General features: G+C 35.6%; 1 protein-coding gene across 6 annotated transcripts in view; it reads right to left on the bottom strand.

Moving 5' to 3' along the window:
* Nucleotides 1–13,309, bottom strand: part of LOC18445575 (branched-chain amino acid aminotransferase 2, chloroplastic) — a 74,035-nt gene that overhangs the window by 36,366 nt on the left and 24,360 nt on the right. For all 6 annotated transcript variants that reach the window (XM_011629247.3, XM_088852695.1, XM_020674258.2 and 3 more), the window contains 3 exons: nucleotides 5,063–5,239; nucleotides 4,833–4,964; nucleotides 3,313–3,411 (listed from right to left, as the gene is read on the bottom strand). In XM_011629247.3, coding sequence (XP_011627549.1) covers nucleotides 3,313–3,411; nucleotides 4,833–4,964; nucleotides 5,063–5,239 — 408 coding nt within the window. The remainder of the gene's footprint in view (nucleotides 1–3,312; nucleotides 3,412–4,832; nucleotides 4,965–5,062; nucleotides 5,240–13,309) is intronic.

Here is a 13,309-nt window from a genome sequence, read left to right as displayed (position 1 = left end):
GTTTACATATTTACAATCCTGGACCTATTCTATCATGGTCATACCAGCTTTGGAGGTTTCAGGTCTAGGAAGGGTATCTTCGACCTCAAGTGGCAAAGGAATATTATAATCATATTATTGAACAGAATAATTTTAAATGGAAGGAAAATAGGGGGGACCTTTCACCCCAATTTTCCTTGATAGATGGATACGTGTCCCAGCCATTAGAAATAGGGGGGACCAGAATGACTCCAACCTATCAAGGACACGTGTCCCAGCCACTGTAGCCACCAACAAAGCCACTGTAGCCATTAGCCGACAGCCACTGTAGCCACTACCGACAAAGTCACTGTAGCCACTAGCCGACAGCCACTGTAGCCACTACCGACAAAGTCACTGTAGCCACTAGCCGACAGCCACTGTAGCCACTAGCAGACAGCTACTGTAGCCACTAGCCAACGGAATCTTTCACTATAGAAGATAAGGTGTCGGTGCGGATTTCAAACGTTTTCAAATCCGTTTTATTTCGAAGGCTATGAAAGGGGAGGGCTCCCCTCATTCAAGGCATCCGGAGTTTTCCTGAATTTGAAGTCTTCTCTCTACTCTCTTCTCTACAGTCTTCTCTTTGCTCTCTTCTCTACAATCTTCTCTCTACTCTCTTCTCTACAGTCCTCTCTCTGCTGTATTTCCAGTAGTGCTAGTAGCCATCTGGTTTCTTTTCCTTTGTAAAAGTGTAAGAGCTTAAAATTGGTACGAGGGACTGCTTTTGAAAGCAAGTCCCTGACTACATCTCAGAGCAGCTGAAATTATTTACCAGCTTCTGTATCTGTGAAATGTGAGTGTGCTTTGACTATTAATTTTGATTTATGTTCCTTATAGCCTTCGAAATAAAACGGATTAAAAACGTTTGAAATCCGCACCGACACCTTATCTTCTATAGTGAAAGATTTTGTTGGCTAGTGGCTAAAGTGGCTGTCGGCTAGTGGCTACAGTGACTTTGTCAGTAGTAGCTACAGTGCTGTCGGCTAGTGGCTATAGTGACTTTGTCTGTAGTGGCTACAATAGCTGTCAGCTAGTGGCAACAGTGGCTGGGACACGTGTCCTTGATAGGTTGGAGTCGTTCTGGTCCCCCCTGAATTTTCCTTAATCTGAAGAAAATTCAATTCCGGCGCAATCGTCACAGTTCATCGGACTGTAATTTCCTGCTCGTCACTTTGAGTAGAGGTGGACATTTTTTCCTCATTATCTTCTATTGTGCTCCAAAGCTTCCTTTTAAGCTCTTCATTGGAAAGGTTGGGTTTTGTTGCTGTAATATTGCAACATATTCTGATATTTCCATTGTTTGCTTTTGGGGTGAAACTGAAGGTATAAGTTTCATTTTTATTTTGTTTGGATTTAGGGATTCATTTCTATAGTTGTCCCACCATTTGATATGGATCTGCCTTCTTAATTCAGGGATATAATCCCACCTATCCATATCATCTACTGAGACTTGATAATCCCATTTTAAAATCCACAAGACCTGATATAAGGCCATAAAATATATATGGTAGTCTCTTTTAAGACTTTATCTATTGTACACAGAGAATTTTCTATGTGAGATTTGTAGTTCTCATGGTAGAATTTGGTTTGTTGATCCCCATATAGAGAACCAATTTTTAAACCAGTTTGGAAACTTATTTGGCTCAGTTATTTTGAACTGAATATACCAGCTATGGGAATTTTTTGTATTCTGGTATGATAAGACTTTATCCCAAGCCTTTATGTATTCATAGTAGTGATAGGATTTGATTTTAAAGCCTTTCGTATTTATGATCCTTGGCTTTAAAGGATCCAGACCCCATTCTTTGTAAGAAATATGGAATATACCTAAGGTACCTATAACAGATATTTATAGTAAAAGAACGTTTGCCTTCAAAAGTAGTTTTTCTATTAAAACCATTGAACAAAGCATTTCTGTTATGGAAACTCAAGACAAATTCCAATTACTTTCCTCAAGAACGATTGAAGATCACAAAAGGAAAGATTATAAATACTTGCACATTGGTTTGGTACAAATAGTTGTCAACCATCAACAAGGACAGGATTAACTAATTCTGTTCTCCTCTGTTTAAGAGACAGCAGACATAAAAGATTCAATGATTTCTTGCTACGAATAGTTGAATCCAGTCTCTACAATGGCCCCATTTATTTTAATTGTTTTCCAAACTTCTCAGTGGCCTTAACAGACCCGAATTTATTAAAAGTCCTGACCCTAAACCTTAAAACTCAAGGTTTTGATATGGACCCAGGTTCTCAAAATTTAGCATTTGTTTACAGAATATGTTACAAAGTGATGAATACTTTGTGTCCAAATGCTAGGTAAATGCATCTAAAAGGACAAACCATATTTTTCCTGACAAACATGGAAAAATCAAATTTAGTTATACTAAAGTCAGTGGCATGGTCTCAGGTAAAATTACCAGAGCGTTGGTCTTTACAAACTGAATCCCAGATTAAAAATCCTTAAAATAAAGACCCTGAACAAATCATAGAATACTCTGATGGAGAAATAGAGATCAGTTTTCCATCCTCTAAAAGAACTACTTTAAGGATTGGTGAATCAAGTATTAGGGATTCTCCTAAAAGCTCGACCTCTTCTGTACCGCAATCCGAATATGAAAGAATACCTTCTCATAGAAGAACTATTATTGAAAGGCTTAATAGGACTCCAAATCAGGTTCAACAACCAGTTTATAGAGTAGATACTCCAGGTTCTTCTATAGATGAATAAGAACCAACACCCTTTGATCTTGACTATGATGTATGTGTTATTCAAAAAGAAGAATTCAAAATTGATAAAGAATGGATCATAAAAGATTTCTACTCTGAAGAAAATAGACCTATAAGAGAATAGTTCTTCAAAGAGTTTAAAGAAACTCTTCGAGATGCCTTCCATTTAAAATTATTCTGTTCAATAATATGATTATTCTGTTCAATAATAATCATATATATATATATATATATATATATATATATATTATTAATTTTGACATCTAGTATATCATTGGTCACCTAGTATATTATTATTAATTTTGACTTGTGTAAAATGATGTCGTTTTAGTAACGGAAACGATACACAATACCTTGGGGACTTCAAATACAATAGAAAAGAGCATAAACTCACAATATCATTTATTAGAACATGCAAGCATAATATAGGCATCTACTCTTATTTTTAAGTATCAAATAACACTTAGAATACAGTTCCACAAAATGGCTTGGTAAGTAAGGAGGATACAATAAAATAGAAGGATACCAAAAAAAGAAAATAATATGCAAGGGTTTCCATACCGCTGAGTAGTTGCCTATTGTCTTTACACCTCCAGCTCCACCTCGAGTAGCACGATGATATTCAGTTGAAACAACTAAATGGATTGGAGACAAATTCCCCTAGTACAAGTATGAGAAGTATTTAATTCCCATTTACATGATAAAAAGATAAAATAGCACCCACATAAGTAAAAAGGAAATGCATAACTAATTAGTATGGCCCATTCAAAGATATAGAACAACTAATAACTGTGGCATGGTTGTCTCAAACTCCTTTTTTTATTAGTAATCATTTGGAAGACAACATATGAAGCAAAAGTATTGCTCCTTGACTTAAAAAGTATGGATCACTTTTACATGAATTCTGAAATCATAATCAGAAAAGAGGTCATCATTGGATCAATAGAAATTAGAACAATCTAATGTCCAATATGATCATATCAAAAATTTGTCAGAAAAATCACAATAATTTCTCAACATAAACTTTGTTTTTCAGATGAATAGGGATAAATATTCCTCTAATGTTTATGGGCGAAATGCATCAAATTTGATTGAGAAAAAACATTGCAGAGAAATTTTATGACCATGTATACGCTATATCTTGTGTTTACCTACTACATTCTAGACATGATATTAACATAATGTATGAGAGTGATACATAATATTTTGGTACAGTTATACATTGTGTATTTTTTTAGGTAGTGATTGTTTAGCAACAAAACAGTGTAAACAAGGGACAAACTAGAATTCAGCTAGCATTCATCCAATCTCATCTTAATGGGAAGGTGGCTAGGTTCAAGAACTCCATTAATCCATTTTATAGAGGACCGGCAAGACAAGAGATTTGTGAAAAGGTCCATGGTCAAGAAGATATGGGTGGGTACTTGTTGAATATATTTTGTCTATTATTAAAATGTAATTTGTTTGCTGCTTGGACATTTTCTACGATGCATCTTTCAATCATACATGTATAGAAACAACATTTTAAAGATCATTAAATAGTGAGGGTATTAAGCATCAAAAGACTGGCGGATATATAGTATGACAAGTAATTGTAGAACATAAAAGTCACCATAACAATAAAACAAATATTGTACTTATAACAATTGAAATGGGAAAAAAGCTGATTCCCCTACTACAGCATTCTTATGTTTGTAATTCCTTTCTAGGCAAACTTAACACAAACATACATCAAACTTATCAACATATTACCAACTGTCGTCCTAAACAATACCATAGTGAAAACTAAGAGACTAACAGTTGATATGGACCATTAACCAATCATCTAAAATTTCAAGCATATTTCATGCCAGAAAGAATAACCTAAATAAACATGTTCATTTCTTAGCACATTTCAGTTCAATTTATGTGGAGAACTTGGAAATTTTGGCACAAGAAGTATATAGTTGACAAACAAAGATCCAAATTTCGGACATTAAGCCCCAAAAATTTTCAGAAAAAATTATACACAGGGAAAAATTAAAGTATCTTATGAAGCTTATTTTCATTGCATTGGGACCACATAAGATATCCAAACCAACCTTGAAATAATTTCCAACAGGAGAGACAAATATAAGAAATGTGCACTCAGGAGAGGGAGCAGGAGGTAAAATAGATCCACTTCCAAAAAGCAAGGGCCGGATGTACAGAGCGCCTTTTTTGAATGGAGGTACCTGAAAAACAGAATTATGTTAAGGCTAATGTCAAACTTGCAAATAATAAACCATTACTAATTGTTTTGAATGACAAGTTTGGAATCAAAATATAGCACCCAGCGCTGATTGGCCAAAACGACTTCCTTCACAGCATTCACAAATTGTTCCACCGAAGGGCATTCCATCAATAAGCGAGCTGCTCCCATCTTCATTCTCAAAGCATTTTCCTCTGGACGAAACAGTAAGATACCACCATCTTGCTTTCTGTATGCTTTCAATCCTTCTAATAAACCCTAAATAAAATAAAAAATAAAGAATTAGAGGCAGGGGAAAGCCAAAGCAATTTCACACATTAGATTCCCATTTTGATGGTAAGAATCCGCATTATTTCCAGGTAAATGTGATTGTTCAATAACCTTTCAGAAAAATACACTTCAAGAAAAATTTGCCAAATAGGGTAATACCAAAGTTATTCATAAATATATATCAATATCATTCATAAATATGCCAAGAGAAACTCCAAAAAACCAAGATTTTCTGCTAGGCATTAATTTCTCAGCGAACAATTCACAGAAGAATAGAAATTCTCTTTTTAGAAAGAAAGTACAATATACTCTAGAAATCATAGAAAACAATATTAGAAGATTTTGCACAAAACAAAACCTTCTAGACATGAGAGAAGAAAAAGAACCCAATATGAAAGTGCAATGTCTTAAAAAGGATATCTCTATAGACAAATAATGCAACAAAACAAACAATTAAAAAAATACAGTAGGTAAGGCAACCTCTTTGAAAATCAGTTTAAACAGGCCGTCTATTTTATCCAAGATGAAGACATAGGATACAAATTGTCATAATCTATCAGAAGGAAAACGTCGGTTTTGCTGACTAGAAAACCCACAAAAGTATTCTTTAAAAATGATGACAAACAACATTCAAAAAACAAAAAAATGTCCTTTTGGGACGAAACCAAACCCAGAATATTGCTAGCAAGAAAAAAAAAAAAAAAGAAAAAAAAAAAATGTTGGATTATAAAAAACAATAAGCTACAAAAGAAAATTTATCTAGACTACACCCAAAGATGGCCATGATAAATGATACCAGAAAAGTGGTTCCATTTTCAAGTTTAATACATTAGGAGCATATGTAGAATTATGAAGCACTAATAGTTGTCGTTATCCAGTTCCAGGTATATTCATGTGTAGTATTAAAGAAACATATCCAAAGCTTAAAAATGTTAATATTAAGTTGTGTCCAAGGAAATATCCAGGAATTGTAGCACAGTAGACCAAAACTTAAAACTCAAATACAAACATCACAGAAAATTTACATAAAAACACTAAGTGTCACTGTTTTTAATGCACCAAGTGAATAACACGTTGACTTCAGATTATACATTTTAATGTTTCATTTATTCCAAGGGAAAAATGAGAGCATGCATTTCATTTGTCAGTTTTGATCTATTGTGCTCTTCATTATTATCTAATTGGGCCAAGATAGGACGAACAGTTATTTGAAAAGCAGGACGGAAGGCAAATGGAACACAACAGCAGGTCTATTTTCTCGGTCTGTTATATCAAGTCATGAGCCCTGATCAAATTAGTTTCGCATATAGTGACTAATACTTGGGTCCAGTCAATTGATTATGAGCCTACGCAACATTACTTATTTAAAAGGAACTGATTTGTGTAATGAATTTTGGAGGATGTCTTTTTGCTTCGTTCATTAAGACACGACCTTATTTGCCTAAGTCATATACATGAAGACCGAAACCCTCAAGTAATTGAAAAAATTGTAACTAATGTACATTAACATGGATCAAAGAAAACAAGTGTCATATGCCAAAGAAAAACTTTTCCTATAATGAAGCTTCATCACATGGCAAGAAATAAGGGATCTCTTTGGAATTAAAATTGTGTAGTATGAAATAATAGAATCCATTGATCATTTGAGAGTAGTAGGAAATCCAAGGAACAAAAAGCTATATTGAAACTTCTGATACTATGAGCATGCCTTTTACTCTTGGATTTTATATACGAGCCTTACCAACATGTTCTAATATATGAATAACGAAAAAGAAAAACTTGATTGTATAGAAAACAAATCTCATACAGTTGCAGTACAACTACATCAAAACTCAAGAAAATAAAACTTGAATTTTACACAATACACTTAGAAATTGAACTTACAAAACGAAATTACAGCAAGATTACTATGATTATAGTGGAAAAACGATTTCAAAACACACTCAAAAAGAGAGAATACAACTCAACTAGGGTCCCTTGTCCATCAACAAAACAAACTACTCAAGGAGATCATCAAACTGCACATGTATTAGGTGCTTTTGAAAATTCTGCTCCACTCAAAATTACAATGCAAATTTATACATCAACGGACTTCATAAAACTCAATATAACATTATCTCCAACATAACAACACACATATGCTTAAGTGTATAATGCAACATGTCCATGAGAAGCCGATTAGAGCTCTCGGGTGCCCGGTTTACAGCCTTGTATCTTAACTATGTGCCTTTGGGTGACATGTGTGGCATAAGTCAAAATTCAACCAAATTAAGCATCTCATGAGTGAGAATCCAAGCATCTATTGATAAACACTTAAACATGGAAGGATTTGCACAGATCAAGTGATCAAAGGAAGTGAAAAAATCATGGGAGAAATCGAGGCTCTAAAAACACAAAATTGGTTCAATTGAGTTGACAAATTGAGCCACATAAATTCGGTATATCCCATCTTATGAAAAGTTTTAGAATTTGAGGAATCAAAATGAAGATCTAATTGACTGATTTGGGAATGAAAATTTCATAAAAATATCAGTAAAAAATGCACCAAAAATCATAGGTAAAAGCTCATGACAACTAGATCAAATTGTGCATGGATGTTACCTTCGACTATATGGATCAAGAGGATCAAGGTAGATTCAAGATATCAATGATCTATTTCTAACATCAAAATGATGAAGATAGCTTGTTGTAATTAGGAATTTACTGCAAGAAGAATAAACTAGAGCCAAGGAAATTGAAGAGATCTTACTCAATTAATGAAAGCCTTAAGACTAGATCATTTATGGCTTGAACTTGAGCTTCAGATCACCATTAATGGAGTTATCAAGGAGCTTCAATGGAGCTTTTACTCACATCATCTTCAAACCAACATTCAAGAGAGAGAAAGGAAGAGGAGAAAGCCTAGGGGGGTGCCACTTTGATGGATAGAGAAAGAGAGAAGGGCATGCCACTTAAAGAGAGAGAGAGAGAGACAGTGAACTCATATGTTGTGGTGTGAAAGCTTAAGGGGTATTTTCAAGGTATGGTATGGATTTAGACACCTTTATCCTCTTTTAATTCTCTCTAATTTCCCTTGTTATTAAAATGTCCATACTCTTCACATTAAATTAGATAAAAAACTAAGTTGGAAGGCATACCCTTATGGTAATTTGTCAAAAAACTAACAAAAAGCAAAATTCAAGAGGTCCCTCCATTTTATAAGAGCATGTAAGACAAATGAAATCATGCCTCATAAGCTTGGTGGTTAATTGCACGATTACCATATACCCTTAGGGTTCTTGTAATTACAAACCCAATGCTCTTTCTAGAAGCCTCACACCTGTGCACAAGCCCCTTGCTTTTTCACATTTAACATGTGCTCAAAATATTTTTCTAAAATCACAATATTCCATAAAATACCATAATACAATGCCCTGTACTTAATCAACAAAATACAAAAGGACATGGGGGTCCCTAAGGGGGTGGACATCACCCCACGTCATCCTCCATGTGGGGTGATGTGGAACCCACAAGGCCTCCACGTGGACACTCATTGGCCATTTGGGTGTCCAATGTGAGTCCCGAAGGACTATCCTTAATTATCATTTCATCCAAACAATTTTGAAAAATGCATTGTCTTGCTCAGAAAAATCTAAAAAAATTCTCAAAAATCCACAAAGATCATTTTAATCATGTTTCATCAAAATAAATCATTTTAGTATTGTTTAAAAACATTTACAAGGGAAATTAAGATCCTTGGAGCTGAATTATGAATTGGAGCGCTCCACTCAACTACATCTGAAATCCAAAGCCACCTTCTCGGTATGACCCAGCAAACTCATGACCCATAGTGTATAATCAAGGGCTCATGATCTTAGCCTATCAAAGTTAAACCAATGAGTAACCCCAAATCCCCAAGTATAAGTGGAATTCAGGTGCACCCCCTAGAGGACATGCACACACATAGTGTGGAGGTTCCTCTCTTGGCATATGTGCATACATACTTCTTACTAGTGGATCCCTGGAAGAACGGCTTCGTATGCATTGCAACTGTATATGCACATACCACAAAAAGATTCTAAGTGTCAAGGATTTAGGCCAATGCTCTCTGTCGGCGCTAACCTTTCCGTATAGGGCTATCTCATCATCAAGCTCACTTCACATAATTATAGATTTCATCTCCTTCCTTTTCTTACATTTTCTTTTCCCTCCTTCCCGTCACATAAATTTAGGTTCCACTTTCCCTTCACATAAATCTAGATCGTCTCTTCTTCCTCTTCGTAAATCTTCTTCTTCCTCTTTCCCTTCAAGGGGTAACATCAAGGGGCATGACACACCAAGACATAAGTTCTCTTTCTTTAGGGCTTCACTTCCATACATTTCTCTCTCTAGGGCATGATGCACCAAACTGTCCAGCAACTCTTACTTCTTGTCTCTTGCCAAAATCTCAAAATTCCTCTCTTTGAAACCATAATTCTCTGCTCTTTTTCTATTATTTCTTTCTGCGATATCTTTAATGATCTCCAAGGCATCACGTGCTTAATTTTATTTTATTCCTTTGGAGCATCACGTGCACACTTTTCCAGCAACCTTTCCCGAAATTCCAACAACCTTTTTCTCTTTCGTCTCAACTTCTAGCCCAACATAATGTCTTCCTCCAACCCATTGTTTATGGTGACTTAGTTGACTTCATCCAATTCATGACATGGAAAGCCATCATCAAACCATTCGATCAAAGCCAAATCCTCATGGGACTTTAGATGGTTAATCAAAAACCCTTCTGAACTTCTTATCAAATCCCACATATGGGAATGATGAAGAGTCTCATTTATAATTCCCACATATGAGGAATGGTTTGCTACTAGTCAACAACTAATTGGATGGACTATTGCAAGTCTTTCAGAAGAAATCCTTGTAGAAATCATTGAATGCCAATAGCTACGGAATCATGGAAGGCTCCATGAATCCTCCTCACAAGAGTCAAAGGCACGTGTGATGCACTCGAAACTTGCACTTTATCCATGCAAACAAGAAAAGAAGGCGATAATGTAATATTAAAACAGAATTAAAGGACTTTCCGATCATCTTGGCTTTATCCAACAACCTATCAGTGATAAATAGAAAGTGTACTATGTCATAGCTCGCTTCAGGAATGAATACAAAATGTTTGTCACCTCAATAATTGTTAAAAGCCACCATGTTCCACATTTTCAGAGTTGCACTCATTGTTACTACGACAATCCCCCTTTTCATAGAAAATTTACACCAAAAGACATCCAAAATCATGATTCTCATGACGTGCTAATCCCAGCCAGTAACCTTACAACATTTAATGGTGGACGTGGATGGGGTCGTGGCAATAGAAGTCGTGGAAGAGAAGGTGGATACAGTCGTTTCCACCTAATCAACGGTGTGGCCTCCTATTGAGATCCAATTACTATCCACAAAATACAAGTCAAGGGATTTCAGGGTAGCATATCAAACCAATGGCCCCATGGTGGGCTATTATTATCGCGACAAGCAGAGGGTACAAATCTCAAATAATAAGGAAAATAAAGCTGTTTGACCCTAGGAAAGAAAAGGAAGAAAAAAGGGGGAAAAAGAAAGCGAAAAAAGAGGAAAGAAACAACGAAAAAAAAAGGAAAAAGAAAAAAAAAGGGAAACAATAGGAAAATAAGGAAAATAGGAAGGATATAGGTGTTTCGAAATTCTGGGAGGACTAGTAAGGGACTTATCTAACCCTTCTATTCTCAAAACTCTCCTCTTATCCACCTCCCCCACTTCTCATTCTTCATACTTTCCGTTTCTTACTCTTTCCTTCTATCCTTCTCTATCCACTCTGCTCTTCTCTATTCACTATGCCCTCTTCTACCTACCCCACTATGCCCTCTTCTATCTCTACACTTCGCCTCTCTCATTCTTTTCCACTTATCTTTACTTCTTTTCTTCCTCTTCCCCTCTCTCCACTTTTCTCCTCGCTCCTCTCATCAATCATCTCGCCCAAACTCCCCCTTGCCTCTGGGCTCAGTCCCTCTTTGCCTCTTAGATAGAATTAGCTTGTAATCTGACCGAAAAACAACAGAAAAATCAGAAGCCTTTCAAGCTACAGCCACTACGCTACAGCGGCCCACTCCACTCGCACCTTGTACAGCTTAGAAGATGCCTGACTAGCCCCGACAGCAAAGTTCTTCAGCACATCTTGAAGACCCCTCTACAAGTTCTTATGTATTTCTCTCTCTGGTAGTTTATTTTTCTACAATAACTGTGGCCACACTTCTCTTAGACTCTCTCTCTACCCGCAGCCCCTGGCCTGCTTTCCTCTATTTCTCTGCATTGTAGACTACCGATATGTGGGGATGCGACGCAGTATGAAATTTACCAGCAAACAACACCAGCAAAAATAACCGCATTTAAGAGCGAGAAATAAAAATCGTGAAGGAAATCACAAGAAGAAAAAACAAAATGTGCGGATACGAGTATTTCGACACGGGCCCATAAACAAGAGAAGAAACATCACCCACAAAGGGGCCTCTCTCTCTCTACAAGAAACACTCTCTTTATTCCATAAAATTATATCTCTAATTACAATTCACGTGCTCCTTTTTACAAGACTTTGCATTCACACCCCTAACGATAACTACTAAAAACTATTATCTATAGTGTTTAAAAGATAAACCATAACTTCTTATTTCCATGCCTCCATCCCAAGATTAGAGCAAATAAAAAAGATATAAACAAAAAACACATTTACGGTTCCTAAGACTCTCCTATTCATGTAACTTGCCTTTACAACGATTTCTCTTATCATGTAGTTATCTTCTAATAATTAAGCAATACCCTTTATTAAATAAGATCATGCTTCCTAAAAAACAAAATTTATCCAACTTCCATTGTACGTACTTCTTTTTCCAGACAGCTAGATGAACTTCTTTTTCCAAAAGATATGGATGAAAACTCAATCTAATACTTACTAAAAAAAGATGGACTTGTTTATCTTCCTAAAAAAATAAAGAAATAAAGAAATTAATAAACTAAATCTATTTTAGATTCTTTCCAAAATCTTTCGAAAATAAATCTTTATGTTCCTAAAGATTTGCTTACTAGAAGGAAACCTCTTTTCCTACCCACGTAATCTTAAAGCTAACTCTAAAACTGATCCAAAGATTTAATTCAAGATTTACTACAATCGATAAAACCACTTACCAAACTCTAGATTGACTTTATCAAACTAAAGATTGTCTTGCAAAAAACACACGGACACAATCTATAACAACAAACTTTATCAATTAACCCAAAGAATTTTAGACTAATCCTATCTCTAACAAATTAACCTTAATAAAAATAAAAATAAAAAGTCTACCCAATCTCTAATAAATTAAAAAGTTGAACAACCAAATCTTGATCTACGTTTTGATCTGCATCACTCTCCCCAAGCTAGAAAAAACTCGTCCTCGAGTTTTAAATTGCGTTAAGATGAAAGCTATATTCCCGCCACCTTCTTCAATGCGAATATTGTAAACACGATCCTGGAACCTGTGGGTTACAATACTATTCAAAAGACAACGATCGTGCACCGAAACTGATAAACCCTCGACGAATGGGTCATCATATAGCCATAAGAATTGTTTATGCTCACCCTTAACATCTTCGAGCTGAAAATATTCAATGACTGATTTAACCTCACTTATGGATTCTCCTTTGAGTGCTTCCTTTTTTTCTTCGACAAATATTTCGATAAGCTCGACCTCCTCTGGAATAACAGAATCTAAATCCTCATAAGCCACTAAAGCAAACATTAACCCAGTCTCCTGAACCCCCTCCATAGAGTTAACCATTGAAAGTAAATTTACACCCTCCCCTGGTTTAGGCTTAGGTGTAATTACCTTTTTCATGGGAGCTAACATAGTTTTCTTACTATCTTTCCAAATAGTATATGTGTTCCTCCTCCCATCATGTATAGCTCTACGGCCATATTACCATGGTCTACCCAATAATAGATGACAAGCATAACATGGAAACCATATCACACCATACATCATCACAATATTTCTTTCCAATAGAAAAATGGCATCTATTTTC

Source organism: Amborella trichopoda, chromosome 12 (assembly GCF_054954075.1).
Source record: "Amborella trichopoda isolate Santa Cruz 75 chromosome 12, AtrichopodaSantaCruz75HAP2 v2.0, whole genome shotgun sequence".
In the NCBI taxonomy this organism is placed as follows: domain Eukaryota; kingdom Viridiplantae; phylum Streptophyta; class Magnoliopsida; order Amborellales; family Amborellaceae; genus Amborella; species Amborella trichopoda.
The sequence above is the reverse complement of the archived record's forward strand: the minus strand, read 5'-3'. Positions and strand labels throughout refer to the sequence as shown.